Raw genomic sequence first — 19,002 nt, forward strand, 5'->3', positions numbered from 1 at the left:
GCAGGAAGCCAGACCGTCATACCCGAGGGTGGTGGTACGTTGAGGGAGGTATACCATCATACTGAAGGGAAGGCACGGAGGATGTGGTACCACCACACGGCGGCGAGGCAGGAGCATTTGGAAGTGTCCACTCCCTCGGACGGACAGACAGCAGTCTTGCTTTATTCATCTTGGTCGTTCAGCTCGTTATAGAATGGTTGGGTAGTGCAGAAGAGGTGGTTAAACTGGTCCTGGAGACGGGGCAGATGTTGTTTTGAAGGCGACAACAGTGATCTGGGAAGAGATAGTCATGATGGTTTATGTTAGATATAATGTGTTGGGTTTCGGATGAATTAAGTCTAGGTAAGACTTGGTTCGTTAAGGTTTGTTTTAGGAGTTAGCCTAGCCTCTATTAGGCTATATTACCCTAACCTAAGGTAGGTTAGCCTCTTTTTTTGGTTAAGTGAGGATAGGCATGTTTTGGTTAGGTTAGGTTAGGTTGAATTAGGTTGTTCTGTTTGGTTGCCAGTCACAGATTTTTGTTTTTAACCGAATTAAAATCTAAACTTATGACAGCGGCTGCTGGCCGTCAGCCAGATATAGCGGGACAGAATAAACATAGTCAATATACCCAGGTCGAACAGGGAAAGATTGGAGCGATTATAGAATTTATCTCAATTCTGTTACGAAATGATAAAGGATTAGATTGTGAGATTAGATCAGATTAGTTTTGCTATAGAGTTAGATTGGCAGTGATCATAATGTTCATTATGAAATCTCCATCATAATTACTGTCCCTGGTCAACAAAGGATGGGATTCGATTCGATTCGATGCTTTTTTTTTTTTTTTTGCAGCATTGCCAAATTGTAGAATTATCCTTTTTTGAAGGTTAATTCTCAGGTTAACACATTTTGTATTGACAATTCACAGACATTACTCCTTTGCGTGGTACACAGTCTTCCTGTATCAACAATTCATGTAATAAGCAATTAATGGCTCTACTGGCATTCATTAACATAAGGGAGTTGTCCTCATACCATTATGTAAGCGGTGCGTACCATATATGTATATACCGTCCCAGCACCATTATGCAGCCAGCACACAGCGTATTTAGTTTTCCCATACCACTATAAACCAGCACATATTATGTGTGTGTGTGTGTGTGTGTGTATATATATATATATATATATCTTTTTTTTTCTTTTCTTTTAAACTATTCGCCATTTCCCGCGTTAGCGAGGTAGCGTTAAGAACAGAGGACTGTATATATATATATATATATATATATATATATATATATATATATATATATATATATATATATATATATATTTCATACTATTCGCCATTTCCCGCATATATATGTATATATATCCATTATGTAACCAACACATTGCGTATATATAGCGTTCCAGTACCATTACGTAATCAATACATACCATATCCATCTTTCCAGTACCATTATGTAACCAGCACATAGCGTACATTTCGTTCCAGCACCATTACGTGACCAGCACATAGCGTACATTTCGTTCCAGCACCATTATGTAACCAGGACGTTGCGTATATGTCGTCTAAGTAGCATTATGTAACGGGATATATCGTGTATATGGTTCCAGTATCAGCAAGATAATCTGAACTGGAATATGTGAATCGCTCGTCCTCAAAATACACCATACTGTACGATATTCTAGTCTTCACACCCTCCCCCTCCACACACACACATTGTTCCAAAATATTCACCATACATTGTTCCAATACATACGTGACATACTGTTCCAGTACCTGTACATACATCATACACTATTCCAGTCCCTGTACAAGTGTACATACATCGTACATTGTTCCCAAATTAGTATATACATCATACATCGTTTCATTAGCTACGTACATTGTGCTTTGGTAAGGAACCTTTGTGTGTACATGATGCATTGTTCTTGTATCGCTTGCAACATTCTTGGTCCTATGTTTATCATGTTGTCCTCGTGTTACGATGTAGCTTCCGTGTTGTCCCACACATGTGATAACACCCTAACACGGGTGTTGTGCCCTAACACGGGTGGTGTACCCTAACACAGGTGTTGTACCCTAACACGGGTAACACAGGTGTTGCAACCCAACACAGGTGTTGTGTATAATCATCGTCAGTACCTAACATGTGTTTCCTCTTCTTGCAGTGCACTTGTTGGCCCGCACCATCCAGGGTACAGCCACCTCAGAGAACGGCAGCTTCGACTACGACCAATCCTGGATATGTGCGCTGTGAGTACACTCCTCCTGTATTGTAACAGTGAAATGACGTGTACGCTGTGATTCCCCCAACGATAATAAACATACAGTGTTCTCTCTGACCTGACCTGACCTGACCTATGCCACGGTTTGTTGACCTTGTCCTCGTCCGTTACGTTAAACTCTCATGACCTTAATCATCTTAAACTTCTTTATTCCCCCCTAGCTAATTATGACCTATCCTGAAGAAAACAACCCCTTTTTTTTTCCTCTCACCCTGGAGCAGTTAATTAGGTCTGTTAACTAGAGGTTAACCACCTGATGAGGCCTCATTATGCCTCATGAAGAAAGTTGACCTTCGATAACCTTACGTCTGGTTTAGATGGTCTTGTCAAAGTCTCAGGTCTTGCAGGGAGGGAAGGCTGGACAACTGCTTTGGCATGTTGACACTGTGGTGACACTGTTGGACGCGTCGCTCGCTCGCCTACTACTCAAGTCAGATCTCCTTACATGAATATATATATATATATATATATATATATATATATATATATATATATATATATATTTATATATTTATTATGCTTTGTTGCTGTCTCCCGCGTTAGCGAGGTAGCGCAAGGAAACAGACGAAAGAATGGCCCGACCCACCCACATACAAATGTAAAAACATGCACGTCCATATACGCACATATACATACCTATACATTTCAATATATGTGTGTGTGTGTGTGTGTGTATATATATATCTATATATATATATATATATATATATATATATATATATATATATATATATATAGTAATGTGTGCTTTGATATTCCTTTGCTTATGTGTACTGAGGCAATATATTTTTGTGGTGTGATGTCCACTTGACGAATTCACTTGTGTTTCTTGAGTTGGTGTAGATGTAGGAGGAAATAGATGATTGAGGAGGATGTAGAATGCCTTAATGTATTGATCTGGTGGTGCCCGCCTCCCTCCCTGGGCCACACACGGGTTAACGGTGGAGGGCTCACCGTCATGCTAGCTCCAGCAGCACTAACCGTTCTGAAATTTAATTTCTGAACGTTGTATATATATATATATTTTTTTTTCACTGATATGACGTATGTCGAGATTAAAGATTATATTTTTTTTCACAGTGACAAATTAAAGTTGCTGGATGTATTATTTGTCGTGGGCACCAAGGCCACCCACACCCCCCCCCCCACACACACACACATCTCAACAAGGGTCACATACGCATTATACATGGTAACTCCGCCTACACACACACACACACACACACACACACTGGCCGTGACACTGCACGGGGGGGGGGGGGGTTAGTGACGACGGACGATCCAGTGAACCAGCACTGTAGTGACGATGGTCCAGTGAACCAGCACTGTAGTGGTTATCTGAGTCCCCTCCCTGGCCTAGGTTTGTTATCCTTTCTTTGTGCGTCACATGAACGTGGGTTGCTGTCATTCAATCAGTAAACACACACATACACACACACACACACACACACACACACACACACACCATTTTTACACATGACACGTAACAGTAAATAACTCTCATAACTCTATCCTTAACTAACAATTTCCTGTGGTGAGCGCAACGCGTGTTTTTTTTTTTTCCCCGGCTGGACAAAATTTCGTCATAGGTAAAGAAATTTCAAGATACTGAACCCCCTGAGTGTAGAACCCTCTCCTCATATGTGGGAATACAGTCATGAGAACCACAGTCTTCCACTATACATGACAACCACGGCTACATACACATATTATGACTACTACAGTTGTGATGATCACCGCCAGACATAGTAACTGTAAGAAAGACGGATTCATCCACGAACCATGGCATCTGTGACTTTGATATATAATAATAATGATAATAATGAATATAATGATGATAATTTATTATCATTATTATTATTATTATTATTATTATTATTATTATTATTATTATTATCATTATTATTATTAGTATTATCATTATTATTATTGTAATAATAATGATAATTATTGTTAGTATTATTATCATTATTATTATTATTATTATCATCATTATTATCATTATTATTATTATTATCATTATTATTATTGTAATAATAATGATTATTATTATTATCATTATTATTATTATTATTATCATTATTATTATTATTATTATTATCATCATTATTATACGGTCATTACGACAAAACAGAAAACGGGAGTCTCAGCTGCAACACGGCACTGACGCCTCTCATCATTTTAAGCTGTTCCTCGGAGCTTTAGCCGAGCAAGGTCCGTAGAGGAGGAGCCGTGGAGGTGTGAGAATCCCCGCTGCAGCTAGCTGGGAGGTGTTGTGGGGATCCCCTTGGTTGGCTGAGGTCGTTCTGGTGTCACTGGCGTGTGAGGGTTGTGAGTTGTGTGCTTCTCATTCCTGGATACAGACATGGATGCGGATGGTGGGTGTGGGTGGATGGGAGGGATATCTGTGCCACCACTACGAGTACCTGTGCCAAGGTTGCCCAGTGCCAGTGTTATCAGTGTCGGGGGTTGAGAGTGATACCAGCTGGTGATAGTGTGACCAGTGACAGGGGATGCCAGAACCAGTCCTACCAGTACGAGGTGTGCACAGTGCTACCAGTGTCAGAGGTGCCAGGTACAGTGTCACTAGTGCCAGTGGTACCATCATCAGCGCGACACTTAATTTCACGTCCATGAGCATCAGTGCCAGGGCTGTTGGTGCTGGGGTTTTGAGCGAGTGAGTCTGGTGATAGTTAAAGAATGCACTAGCGAGGAACAAGTTTCACTAATAGCAAAGGCATTCAAGAAAGAAATGTACCTGTGAAAGGGCGACTTCAGGGCTGTCCACATGATCAGTCGGTCCTGACCGCCCACGGACATGGGCCTCGGGTGACCTGCTCGGCGGTGAACCAACCACAAGACCATATTTTGTCTGCAGGAAACAGTGTTGTTCCCTCGGGGTGTTACCCCTCACCCGTGGACCTGGCTGGTATCCTGCACCTCATCAGGATGGCCGCTCCCTGGGGGGACATCAGCGGCAAGGTTCACTCTCAGCTTTACCTGGTGCCCATCACCCAACACCTCCAGTCACTGGTCCTACAGTCGCTCCTCGAGAGGAATACGATCCAGCCCCCTTCCTAGGGGGACTTGGTGAATTCTCATCACTCGGCAGATTTCGAAGGATGGAGGACCGTTCCTGCTGTAAGCGAGGAGTACTGGTCATGTCTCAAGGTACTGCTCAGCCGTGGAGAGCCGCCGTGCGTGGCGTGCAGGCCAGCTTGACTCCTGTACCTGTCAACACCGACCTGAACTCGTCCAAGCTTCGCCGGACTCAAGCCCATGACCTGTGTCGACTGAGTCGTGGCAGCGTCCTTAGTTTCAGAAGGAAAAGGCGTTTCTGTTTTGGCATGGATGTGCCATATGGACGCCGTCGTCCACCTAGCTTCTTATACCATCAGTTCAGTCATCTGAATCGGCTGCTCAGCATGACGTAACACCTGCACCGTAGATTCAGGCTCTAGAAAAGAGCATGGATGTGTTGGAGGCCGGAGTTAACAGGATTCCCATCTCCCTTAACTTGATTCATCCCATTCATGACACCCCCCATCACCCACCTCTTCTACAATTCCCACACCGTCAGTAGTTTCTGCCACTGCTGATGCTTCATTCTTGCATTCTAGAGCCAGTACTCAGACTTTACCCGTAAATCTGCCACTCATTGCCAGGACAACTCTGGATATAAGACCCAGACGTACCCTGCAACTCGTTCTCAAAATAATTCTAGTTTTTGGCTCGAGAGCAAAGGCACACGACGACAAAGGCCAAAAGGAGCCACACAGCGACAAACGCCGAAAGGGCCACACAACAATAAGGGTTGCAAAGGTAACAGTAACAAGGACCAGAAGAATAAGAGCCACAGAAGCAAGGGCCACAAAACAAGGGCCGCTCAGAAACAAGAGTCAGAAAGCATCAAGGGTCACTGAAGAGCAAGGGCAACAAAGACCACAGAACAAAAAGGGACACCCAGCGACATAGCCCACACAATAAGAAGGATCTCAGCAGCAGCAAGGGCCACAGAATAACAAGGGCCACACGAGATTGAGTCATATATCAATAAAGGCCACTCAGTAATAAGCGTCACACAATAACAAGGGCAGCCCAGCTTGTTAACACTGGTGTACACAGGGTAAGCATTGAACAGGGTGATAATCACACTTGAGAAGGTGTTATCTTGGCAGAGGTGAGGGTGGCATGGGTGATCTACACCGATGTAGGGCAGGAATGATGTACGCTCGTGAACACGACCACTGCTACAGCTACTGCAGTCTTTTCCTCGACCATTTGTACATAACTTTGACGACCTCAGTTTCTGCCACAAGGATATGACAGCCTTAGGAAATGTTATCGTACGCCACAGGGAACGGTTGCGACCATCTCTCACAAATGAACGGGAAGAGGTTTGAAGTCCTCACGTTTGGCGTTCTTAATGATCTGGGACAGATTATCATATACCCGACCACTATTTCGGACCGTCATCACCACTTCTCACAGGACTAGATCCTTTCACTTCCATTCGTTAACGTGCTACGTTTAGCCACCAAGTTACGACCCTCAGTTGATTCATGTGGCATCACCCATGCAAATTTTAAACCCCACAACCATTCCTCTAGATGCCTTCTCTATACGTCAGTAACGGCACTTCAGTACCGCAGATTGGAATACCTTAACAGTCTTCCTGTTTCATGGTCACTGCCTGTCCTCGGGCGGTGCTTCTGTCTCTGCTAAGTGTATAGCAGAGGTTGTCTTTGTTGGAATGGAGGCCACTCAGGCAAGGGACCTGGCATGCTGGTCCTGGGAAAACCCTCCATCTTCCGAGTCGCGTCCATCTTCCATCTCCGCACTGAACCGTTGGTTGTAGATATCTTGTTCTTGAGGGGAAACGTTTCTCTCTCTCCAAAGTACGCGTGCCAAACACTCCTCTGTTTTTCCAGTGTTGGATCTTAATGTTCTCTTGACCAAGAATATTTCTCTCATACTACCTGTCCCCTGTTTCACCGTTCTTACGACAGTGTAGTTGTCCGTCCTGATAAGTAAAAAGCACTGTCTAATTTGGTTCTATTTGCTCTTCTAACTCCACCCTCGGATGACTTAAGATTTCCTGACCCCCTTGTTGCACCTCTTATTTCTGCGTCCTTTCCCACAATCTCTTTTCGTACAGTCTAGGAAGGACTTCACTCTCAGGCCACAAGCAAGGCAAATGGACAGAGAAAGCATCTCTATTCTTATTTTGAAGGGCCGTATATCTGACCTTACACCCGTGCTTGCTCGTTTGCTTTCTCTTGGGAAGATGGATTGATCAAGCCTATTCCGAGAGAGAGAGAGAGAGAGAGAGAGAGAGAGAGAGAGAGAGAGAGAGAGAGAGAGAGAGAGAGAGAGAGAGAGAGGAGTTAGTTAGTTCTAACCATCTCAACATCGTCCTTTTGCTTTGACGTCTAATTTTTCTTTCACAATCTTGGATCTCTCCCCAACTGCCATTCCCTAAGGAACATCAGTATGGCTTTCGGCGGGCGAGCTCCACCGATGACATCTTTGCCTCTGTTATTAATGCCTGGTCGTCCTCTCTGAAAGACTCAGGGGTATCTTGTGTTATGGTCCCTATTATATTGACATCTTCTGATGGTAGGTGGCTTTTGTTGTCTGATCTCCCAGGCTCTCCTTCCTCTTTTTGGCTTCCCCTCCCTCACTCTGTTCCCTCATATTTAACTTCCTGTCCGGCCGGCTTGCAATCGTTATTGCTGATCAATCCTTCTCTACCCTTTTTTTGCAAGTCAACAGAGGCATCGTGTTCTCCTGCATTCATCCGTTTATATGAATTAACAAAGACTTTTATTTGACAAACAGCCATATACACTCTTACGCGAACTACTGAACACTGCCTGCATTCCTGCGTTTCTTTGAGATCTGCTTCATCATCTTTCAACACGTCACAACTTCCCCTATAAACACAGATTTGGACAAATTTTCCCGTCGGGTCAAAGACTCACCCTAGTTTAACTTAATGCCTCCCTCTCAAAAAAAAAAAAAAGAAAAAAAAAGAAAAAAAAAAAAAAAACATTTTTTAACCCCATTTTCTCTTGAAAACCCTTCGTAAGTTTCCAACCACTTTTGACTTTTCTGTCGCCCCGCCACTATACACACAGTAACATAATGGTATCACTGTAACATACAATTTATCGTGGGACCCCACATTATATGAATAGCAGAGGCTGCCTTTGAGGAATGGGAAAATCCTGTTTAGTTACCGCAAACTGTTCGTTCTCTTCTGACCCTTGGAAGAAAGAAGTTGTCCTCGTTCTCCCAAACGCCTAAATTATTGTTTTTCTTCTCTTCTCTCTCCTCAGTTTTCTTTCCCTTCAGCCCCCTTTTCCTGTGTCGTCTGCCCAGCATGGTGGGCTGACACTTGATGATCATCACGTTGTCCATCGTGCGTTCATTCGTCGTAGGGAGTTCCATTTTAACCTGCAACTTAAACATGAGCACAACACATGACGTCTGGTTAGATCCTGCTGGGACTTTATGTGTCGTTGTTTCCCTAAGACAAAAGAACTGAATGGTTTAAGACCCATAGTTCTCGTTTAGATGTTGTCTGAGGTACGGCCCAAATATGAAGAAAAATAAAAGTATAGCCTGGAATTTGACCTGGCTCGCAACTAGAAGAAATTCAACTCGACCATGAAACTTAATACTGATTTATATATATGTATATATATATGTGTGTGTGTGTATATATATATATATATATATATATATATATATATATATATATATATATATATATATATATATATATATTCCAGACAGTATTCCCAGTCATATTCATTTTATCCCCGATAACTAAGCCACAGTACAGGCGACGCGAGTGTTCCATGGAACACACTCCAGTTAACGTGTGAGACCTTCCCTAGATGAACATATCCTATGACCAGTACCTTCATCATAGAGGGTCACATGGCACCAGTGTGTTTACCACGGCAGCAGTACAGCATCCGGGTAAAGCAATTGGTTATACGGTAGATTTACTCTTCGTCTTCCTAGCAAATTTACTCTGTGGTAGTATAGGGGCGGACTGCTTGATCCTCCTTCCATGCTAATTGTCCATGGTTGGTGAGGCTGGTGGTGTACCTCGACGTCCTCCCTGCCCCTCCCACTCGCTACAGCACTCCCCTGTCCCTCCCTTCAGCCACAGGACTTTCTTGTCCCTCACCAGCCAAAGGACTCCCCTGTTCCTTCCATCAGCCACAGGACTCCCCTACTCCTCCCACTAGCTGCGGGACTCCCCTGTCCCTTTCCACTAGCCACAGGACTTCCCTTTCACTTCCACCAGCCACAGGACCCTCCACTGGACACACACACACTCCCTCGTCCTAAACATCTGCTCCGACCGAGTATTGACTGCCCCTCCCGGACTGCCGCCTCTACACCATTCCTGACGTTTGCCACACAGCTGGTGGCGTCGCTCTCTCTCTCTCTCTCTCTCTCTCTCTCTCTCTCTCTCTCTCTCTCTCTCTCTCTCTCTCATATTGAATCCATCCATCTCCTTCCTTCCTTCCTTCACTGATGGTCTGTGTTTCTTCCGCCTCCTCGCCTGGGGTAGCAGGTGTCTGCCACCACCACAGCAGCAGCTGACCACAGTTGTATAGGTCCCCTGTCCTATGGTGATGGTCGTGTTCTGACCCATACAACACTCTTAGCTTTACGTCTCCCGCCGTCAGCCTACACCCTCTGGTGAACCTTTGAACCTTCTTGCACCTTTAGCTGTACTTACTCTCGTATCTTCCGGAGATTTTTTTTTTTTTTATATATATATTCTTCCCGTTCTGCTTTTGATTTTCATGTTATCGTTTTGTTTTCGGTTTGATGAATTGTTTTCCCAGTCATAGTTCAAATAGTGATTTCATTTCCTACTTCCATTGTTACTTCCAGACTGAAAGACACCTTAATGTATTTGCCTTTTATCAGTTCTCTGTACATCCGTCCCTCCTACGCCGAAGAGGTTCAGGGATTAGAATCGCCTTAAGAAAATAGGATTCTCTTACAGTAGAAAGTTAGGATCGTTGTTGTGGGTCTCACTCTCTTGATATTTTGTACAGATCAACTTCAGAGTGTAGGTGGAGGTTATACTGTGGGTCCAGTCAAACCTTAGTGTTGCTGTACAGCCAGTCTTAGTGTTGCTGTACAGCCAGTCTTAGTGTTGTTGTACAGCCAGTCTTAGTGTTGCTGTACAGCCAGTCTTAGTGTTGCTGTACATCCAGTCTTAGTGTTGCTGTACAGAAAGTCTTGATGTTGCTGTACAGCCAGTCTTAGTGTTGCTGTACAGAAAGTCTTGGTGTTGCTGTACAGCCAGTCTTAGTGTTGCTGTACAGCCAGTCTTAGTGTTGCTGTACATCCAGTCTTAGTGTTGCTGTACAGAAAGTCTTGATGTTGCTGTACAGCCAGTCTTAGTGTTGCTGTACAGAAAGTCTTGGTGTTGCTGTACAGCCAGTCTTGGTGTTGCTGTACAGCCAGTCTTAGTGTTGCTGTACAGCCAGTCTTGGTGTTGCTGTACAGCTAGTCTTGGTGTTGCTGTACAGCCAGCCTTGGTGTTGCTGTGATCAGTTTGTCAGGTACACTGCACCAGTGTAAACTATGCATCACCGCTAGATCAGTGTACTTACACTAGGTACCCTCTCAGCCCCAGATGGTTCATGTGACCATACGCTTGTCCTCGCCCCTTCTCCCCCGTCCCTCTCCTCTCCGTCTCACTCCTCATCGCACCTCCTCCCTCGGGTACGCCTTCGAAACGTCGATAATGATACTTAAATAGTAGTGACTGGACGACCGTACGAAGATCCCCTTTTAGATTTCCTTGAGAAGGCTACTGCCTCTCCCAGGACAACATCCCGACTTCTTGTAAGACTAATTCTCCTTGAAAAAGTCGTTCCACCATTCTTGTTCTGAGGCCGTTTTGCACCAGGGACCAGGCGGATCGCTCCTGCAAAAACTCTTCCTCCCTCGCCTTGCATTCAGCTCTCATCTCTCTCTTCCTGTAAGGATGAGTTTCTCAGGTCTTTAGCCAAACGTATCTCCCACAGTCTCCGTCGCTCTGTTTCCCGTGGCGTCTCACTCTAACGCTACTTGCAGCTGTCTCTCCAACAGACAGAATCACTCCCTTTGGTCCCTTTTACTCCTGTCAGACCACCTTGGACAACTCTGACATTCCCTCTACCCTCTTATTGCGCCTCTGACTAATCCTGTTCCTTCCTCTAAAATCTCCTTTCGTGCAGTCGAAAAACCGCTTTCTTTCGGCGATGGGCAGGTTGTGTGGAGCAGAGGGTTTGAAGTGGATGTACTTCTGAGCTTGCGTCCGCGTTTGATGGCTTGTTTCGACTCGTGTTCAAAAAGCAGGACTTTCTCTTCTCGGGGACGTGCATTGCCACGGTGTCGACACCGGATGATGATAATCGTTCCAATCTTCCCATCAGTTATCTTGGTACGTTGACGTCTTCTATTTCCAACGTATATGAGTCTCATTATCATCTCCCATTCCCTCAACCATCTTGCATTTTCTCTCTCTGAACGTCAGCATATATGTTTCGCAAGGTGACCTCCGCCTGTGTACCTAGTACCGTCTGGTCATCTCCTCTTGAGGGAGTGTGGAGTCTCCAGTGTTGTAGCCCTCGATATCCCGAGAGTTCTGAGTGGGCGTGGTGCCCAGACGTGATTTCAAGCTCCCGTCTCACCTCGGCTCTCCTGCTTCACTCTATTCTCTCATATCTCCCTTCCTTGGTGGGTTTGTTGCCGTAGTTGCTGATGGATCAGCTCCTGCCTCCCACCGGTATAGCAAGGTTGTTCCCCAGGGTTTTGCTCCCTCCGCTATCCTCGTCTTCCTTGTGATCACGATTTCCTCCATTTTTTTTTTTTTCTTTCACCTCATCTTTTCTTCGACCTATGACTCGTCTTCTCCCAAGTTTTTACATAAGATTGCATTTATGCAAGATGTCTCAGTGGGCAAACGCGACATGTTTACGTCTAACGACTATAACCAAACTTCTTCCTGTCTCATTCTAAAAGTCCTCACAACTTTCCCACCTCGTCTGATGGCTCTATAATTCTAGCATTCAATATAATAAATACACTTCATATGGCTATAATACGTACTGGATGTTAGCAAGCCCACATTTCACAACACCCGCCTCCCTCTTGAGAACCAGAGACTATTCACATTTCGATACCCGAAGATTCTTGTCATCCAAAGCCGAGTGTGACAAAAGGCTCGATTCGTCGCTATATACATTACAGGACGGTTCTAGCGTTACGCGGCGCGTTACAGTCGGCTCAAAAGAAATTCGAGGTGATAACGCCGCCTAACGTCAAGATTTGGCCCACATCCCTCACGCCGCTGAAGACCACAGGCCGAGGACTTCTCAGGTGCAGTAGCTCTGCAGTCCCTCTGCCAGACTATGTCCGGCAGAGGACACCATGATCAGCGACCGGACAGGCCATCATCAAGTGGGGATCCTGGAAGAGGAGGAAATGTGCAGGAGGTTGAGATAGTCTTCCACACCCGGTGTTACATATGGGGCTGTATCTTACCTTATGTATTACCTTACGGTGGCTCTGGAGGTCTTCTGCCTCCACAGCTGAGTCTCCGACTTGGATTGTCGTGTTCTTCCTCTGCTCGATCAAAATACTGCTGGCCGCGACCAGTAGGCTTACGTAACTACTACATCCTGATTGATCTCTTATACTGTAGAGGTACTTGTGTAGTGCCTTTAATGTGTCCAATGTACGATCCATCCTATAGCCATTTTTCACGGCTTCAGATGATGGGTTAAGCAATTTTTGGAGCCGAATGTTTACACTGGTGTATCTTACTGTACTGACTGTGTCTTTCAAAGTCCATGGCAGTGTTCCGCTAATCTTTCGTGTTCTGTTTTGTTCACAGGTTGGGCACCACACCTTCCATCTTTGATTTCTGATACATCTCCCCTCCCGTCGTCCCTCAAGAGAGCACTGTCTCATAGCCTTCACTTGTCACTTTTATTTTCGAATTTTAGTATTGCTGGTGCGGAGTGTGTGTAAGAGGTCTTCACACAAGTTTCTAAACCCTGGTGTTTCGTCCGCCATCATAGGTAACGTTACTCTGCTCCCAGTAGTCTGTCCAGGAGGTTAGGAGGAGCGTCCTCATTGGTTGTACTTCTCTTATCTTGAAGGTTCTCAGAATCCAACCTCTCCACCTACTCTTTTTTTTTTCTCTCTCTTTTTTAGTCCACTTGTGGTGCGGTATGTTCCCTGGAGTTAAAAGCACGATATATTATTTCTCCAGTGTTCTTTACATCGTGTTTAGAGATATGCTTGTGTTAGGTTCTGGCCGGTATCTTGTTCTTCCTTCACCGAAGGACTGATACACATATCCACGGGAGAACATATTATCAGTGGCCCACCGGATGATCGGTCCATGCTTACTCTGATATCATCCGCCAACGATGGTATAAATCTGTGGTTTGTTTTTTTGTTTCTGTGCCGGATATGATAACGGGAAACATCAGAGGTATAAGTACATTTCCCTGTGGAACAGATTATCCTCCCTTAGAGCCAACACCCTTTGCCTGGTCTAATACATCAACATGGTCACGTTGTTCAAGACTTACAAAGTCTGTGTGTGTGTGTGTGTGTGTGTGTGTGTGTGTCACATGAGCACACTGTTTATTCTCCACTTCGTCTGTCATTTTGCCTTGTTGATTGGATAACTGGACGAGTCTTGACCTCCCCCGCCTTGACGCCATGTTGCCCTAGGTCCAGTTGATTGCCTGGAGGGGCGCGTGGGGTCAGGCCAGCAAGCTCATGTAGATCGATTATTGGCTCACCAGACATCGACTCGTACTGCTTCCCTCGTATCACCCGTGTGTGTGTCTGTGTGTGTGTGTGTCTGTGTGTGTGTGTGTCCTTTCCCGGTTTCTGTAGGCCACTGGAAGAATTGGTATTCGGCTCGAAATCTGCATATGAAGAGAAAATCAGTCGGTGTATCTGTATCTCTCGAGTAATTCCTCTTCTTCCTCCTCGTGAACTCTGCATGACGAGGTCTGTGTCCTCGTGTAAGTCTTTCCCGAGGTTGGGTTTCCTGCCTCGGCTGAGCTGTGACTTACCCCCTAGAGGATCTGCAACTCCCTTTCCCTCACAGTAAAGGGAGCGTTCGTTCTCGTCCTCATCTGCATCCTATGTTTCCCTTTCTTATGGTGGTGTTGTGATGTGCTCCTGTGTTGTGGTGCGTTGTATGTTGTGGCGCATTGTGTGGTGTACTGCTCTGTTTTGGTAGATAGTATTGTGTACTACTGTTTTGTGGTGCATAGTAAGGTGTACTGCTGTGTTGTGGTTCATAGTGTGGTGTACTGCTGTGTTGTATTGCATGGTGTGGAGTACTGCTGTGTTGTGGTGCTTTGCTGTGTAATGCTGCATAGTGTAGTGTACTGCTGTGTTGTACTGCATGGTGTGGTGTACTACTGTGTTGTGGTGCATCGTGTGGTGTACTGCTATGTGTATTGCATGGTGTGGTGTACTGCTGTGTTGTGGTGTATAGTGTGGTGTGCTGCTGTGTTGTGGTGCATATTGTGGTGTACTGCAGTGTTGTGGTGCATATTTTTGTGTGCTGCTGTGTTGTGGTGCATAGTGTGGTGTACTGCTGTGTTTTATTGCATGGTGTGGTGTACTGCTCTGTTGTGGTGCATAGTGTTGCGTACTGCTGTGTTGTGGTGCATAGTGTGGTGTGCTACTGTGTTGTGGTGCATGGTGTGGTTTACTGCTATGTTGTGGTGCACAGTGTTGTGTACTGCTGTGTCGTGGTGCATAGTGTGGTGTACTACTGTGTTGTGGTGCATGGCGTGGTTTACTGCAGTGTTGTGGTGCATAGTGTGGTGTACTACTGTATTGTGGTGCATAGTGTGGTGTACTGCTGTGTTGTGGTGCACAGTGTTGTGTACTGCTGTGTTGTGGTGCATGGCGTGGTTTACTGCTGTGTTGTGGTGCATAGTGTGGTGTACTGCTGTGTTGTGGTGCATAGTGTGGTGTACTACTGTGTTGTGGTGCATGGCGTGGTTTACTGCTGTGTTGTGGTGCATAGTGTGGTGTACTACTGTGTTGTGGTGCATGGCGTGGTTTACTGCTGTGTTGTGGTGCATAGTGTGGTGTACTACTGTATTGTGGTGCATAGTGTGGTGTACTACTGTGTTGTGGTGCATGGCGTTGTTTACTGCTATGTTGTGGTGCATAGTGAGGTGTACTACTGTATTGTGGTGCATAGTGTGGTGTACTACTGTGTTGTGGTGCATGGCGTGGTGTACTGCTGTGTTGTGGTGCACAGTGTTGTGTACTGCTGTGTTGTGGTGCATGGCGTGGTGTACTGCTGTGTTGTGGTGCATAGTGTGGTGTACTGCTGTGTTGTGGTGCATGGCGTGGTTTACTGCTGTGTTGTGGTGCATAGTGTGGTGTACTACTGTGTTGTGGTGCATAGTGTGGTGTACTACTGTGTTGTGATGCATGATGTGGTTTACTGCTGTGTTGTGTTGCATAGTGTTGCGTACTGCTGTGTTGTGGTGCATAGTGTGGTGTACTACTGTGTTGTGGTGCATGGCGTGGTTTACTGCTGTGTTGTGGTGCATAGTGTGGTGTACTGCTGTATTGTGGTGCATAGTGTGGTGTATTGCTGTGTTGTGGTGCATAGTGTTGTGTACTGCTATGTTGTGGTGCACAGTGTTGTGAACTGCTATGTTGTGGTGCATAGTGTGGTGTACTACTGTGTTGTGGTGCATGATGTGGTTTACTGCTGTGTTGTGGTGCATAGTGTTGCGTACTGCTGCTTTGTGGTGCATATTGTGGTGTACTACTGTGTTGTGGTGCATGGTGTGGTTTACTGCTGTGTTGTGGTGCATAGTGTAGTGTCCTGCTGTGTTGTGGTGCATAGTGTGGTGTACTACTGTGTTGTGGTGCATGGTGTGGTTTACTGTTGTGTTGTGGTGCATAGTGTAGTGTACTGCTGTATTGTGGTGCATAGTGTGGTGTACTGCTGTGTTGTGGTGCACAGTGTTGTGTACTGCTGTGTTGTGGTGCATAGTATGGTGTACTGCTGTGTTGTGGTGCCTAGTGTGGTACACTGCTATGTTGTGGTGCACAGTGTTGTGTACTGCTGTGTTGTGGTGCATAGTATGGTGTACTGCTGTGTTGTGGTGCCTAGTGTGGTACACTGCTATGTTGTGGTGCACAGTGTTGTGTACTGCTGTTTTGTGGTGCATAGTGTGGTGTACTGCTGTGTTGTGGTGCCTAGTGTGGTACACTGTTATGTTGCGTGTTTCGTGAGGTCAAGTGCTGTTCACCTCCTTCAAATGCTGCGGTGTCTTTACCATCTCAGTAACTTAAACACTTGACTAAGCCTTCAAGGGATTCCGTAAACTAAGCCACTGTTGTGGTCAGACGTCATAAACGCCGCGGTCCTTCAGGATGGCTGGCCGTGTTCCACGGGGTCTTTGAGGAAACTGTGGGACATCCTGAGAACCAGCCATCAGAGGTCTAATCCCATGGACCCTTGTGGTCCTGCCCGCCCCCCTGACCCTCCTTAGATGCAGCTGAGGGCCAAGTCACTCGCCAGGTCCTGTGACGTAGCATCTCGGGGAAGGGACGAAAGTAACGCGGGGCAGCAAAAAGAAGACAGATAGGCGCCGGACGAACAAATGAGGGAAGAAGAGGGGCTGAATCAGAGGACTGGTGGGAGGCCATATCTCAAGAGGAAGGACCAGTGCCATCTCTCCTGGCACCCACCCAACGTCGGCGCAGCCAGTCTGACCAACTCACCACCCTCAAGATAACTTGATGAAAGAATCAGAATTATCTCATAAGATAATGATGAATGCCAAGTGTCCAGTCGTTTGATCATTTGGGACGACACGGTCCTCGAGGTACTCCTCGAACTGTGTGTGTCTTAGTCTTGGCTCCCGTCCTCACCGCCAGGCTGACCCTGAAGGCCCTCATGTGGGTCTCATCCTTGACCTTATTCCTCCTCACCAGCGCGGCCTTCAGGGTCATCCTTAGGCCGTGTAAGTGGACCTGGAGCGCCGTTCTCACCACCAGCCTGGCACCCATGGAAGCACTGTATCCCAAGTGGGAGGTACCCGGTCCATAAGACACTACTTATATCCCCAGTGGGGGATGCCGTGTCCACAAACACCAGCGATGTGTCCCCGTGGGAGGTGTTGTGTCCACAGGCATTACTGATATTCCCAGTGGGAAAGTACCGTGACCACAGATACCCCTGATGTTCCCCAGTGGAAAGTATCGTGTTCACAGATACCACAGATGCTCTTCAATGGGGAGTACCGTACCACAGACACACCTGATGTTCCCCTGTGGTACAGCCATTGTTGTTCAGCTCCTGTAACAAACCCTCACCCCAGCTAACCCTTCCGTCGCTCCCATTTTGGTCACTATCATCCAGAATGAATTCTATTCATGTTTGTAGGCTCTTCCGGCCTCACACCCAGAGACCTCCAGCCTCACACCCGGAGACCTCCAGCCTCACACCTGGAGACTTCCACAGCCTTACACCTGGAGACCTCCAGCCTCACACCTGGAGACCTCCAGCCTCACACCTGGAGACCTCCACCCTCATACCCGGAAACCTCCAGCCTCACACCTGGAGACCTCCACCCTCACACCTGGAGACCTCCAGCCTCACACTTGGAGACCTCCACAGCCTTACACCCGGAGACCTCCAGCCTCACACCTGGAGACCTCCAGCCTCACACCTGGAGACCTGCCTTTGTCCCGAAATTTTGATGAATTGTGTGAAACAATATCAAAGGGTGGTATCGCCGATAAGAGGGTGTGAGGCGGCCGAAGAGCCGTAGATGGTAAGATAAGGCATGAAAAAGTAAAGACCTGGTTAACAGGAAGCGCTCCGCCCAGGAGACTGCCGTTGCCTATTGCCACCTCCCTCCTTTGGGGGAGGGGCACACGCTCGACGGGAGAGGAGGCCATACAACACGGAAGAAGAACACGTTAATGTTATATGAACATCTGATGTTGTATTGGCTTCATGCATCTAGCGTATGGTTGTGTTTTTTGAAAGACTGCCCACTTACGTAATCAACCAACTTGTAACAATCCATGTAACGATTTTCCGAACCATTAGGGTGTGACAGAGACCCAACATGACCTCTGTAATAGTTTTCCTCTGTTCGCTCACTGGATGAGCTTGGAGCGCTGTAACTCGAGAACGAGGGATCTCGTGTGGCGGGAGGTCAGGGTGGCGGGGATGGTGCACCTAGAACTGTGGGATGAGGTCCAGGTGGTGGTTGGAGAGACTCGGGAGGGCCAGTGTGATCAGCGCCTCATGATAAAGTGGTGGGTGATGGAACAGGGAGTCCGGGATGTGGTCTTGTGCACCTTTTCGTAGTAAGTCTTGTTGTGTGGTTGAGAGCCCAGGTGTCTTGGGCCGACGTAGAGGGGCTGAGGGATTACGTGACGTTACTGACCTGTTACTTTCTAGTTGAGTTTGTCATCTGAAATGACAACGATAAACTTGGTGGACTAAACAACCTAGAGAGGGTTTGGTTTATTGTGCTGTTGACGATGGTCCTGTGTGTGTGTGTCATACGCCAGACACCGATAAGATAAAGATAAGAGAATCAGTGATTGATGAGCGGACTGAATAAAAGGGCGAAATAGGATCATCTGTGTCGTAGTCTCTACCTTGTACTTGGA

At 46.3% G+C, this 19,002-nt stretch overlaps 1 protein-coding gene across 1 annotated transcript in view; it reads left to right on the forward strand.

Annotated features, from left to right (window-relative positions):
- LOC139749848 (solute carrier family 4 member 11-like) overlaps nt 1-19,002 on the forward strand; it is an 898,465-nt gene that overhangs the window by 713,659 nt on the left and 165,804 nt on the right. Inside the window, exon 5 of the mRNA XM_071664173.1 lies at nt 2,158-2,242. Coding sequence (XP_071520274.1) covers nt 2,158-2,242 — 85 coding nt within the window. The remainder of the gene's footprint in view (nt 1-2,157; nt 2,243-19,002) is intronic.

Source organism: Panulirus ornatus, chromosome 8, assembly GCF_036320965.1.
Source record: "Panulirus ornatus isolate Po-2019 chromosome 8, ASM3632096v1, whole genome shotgun sequence".
Classification (NCBI taxonomy): Eukaryota; Metazoa; Arthropoda; class Malacostraca; order Decapoda; family Palinuridae; genus Panulirus; species Panulirus ornatus.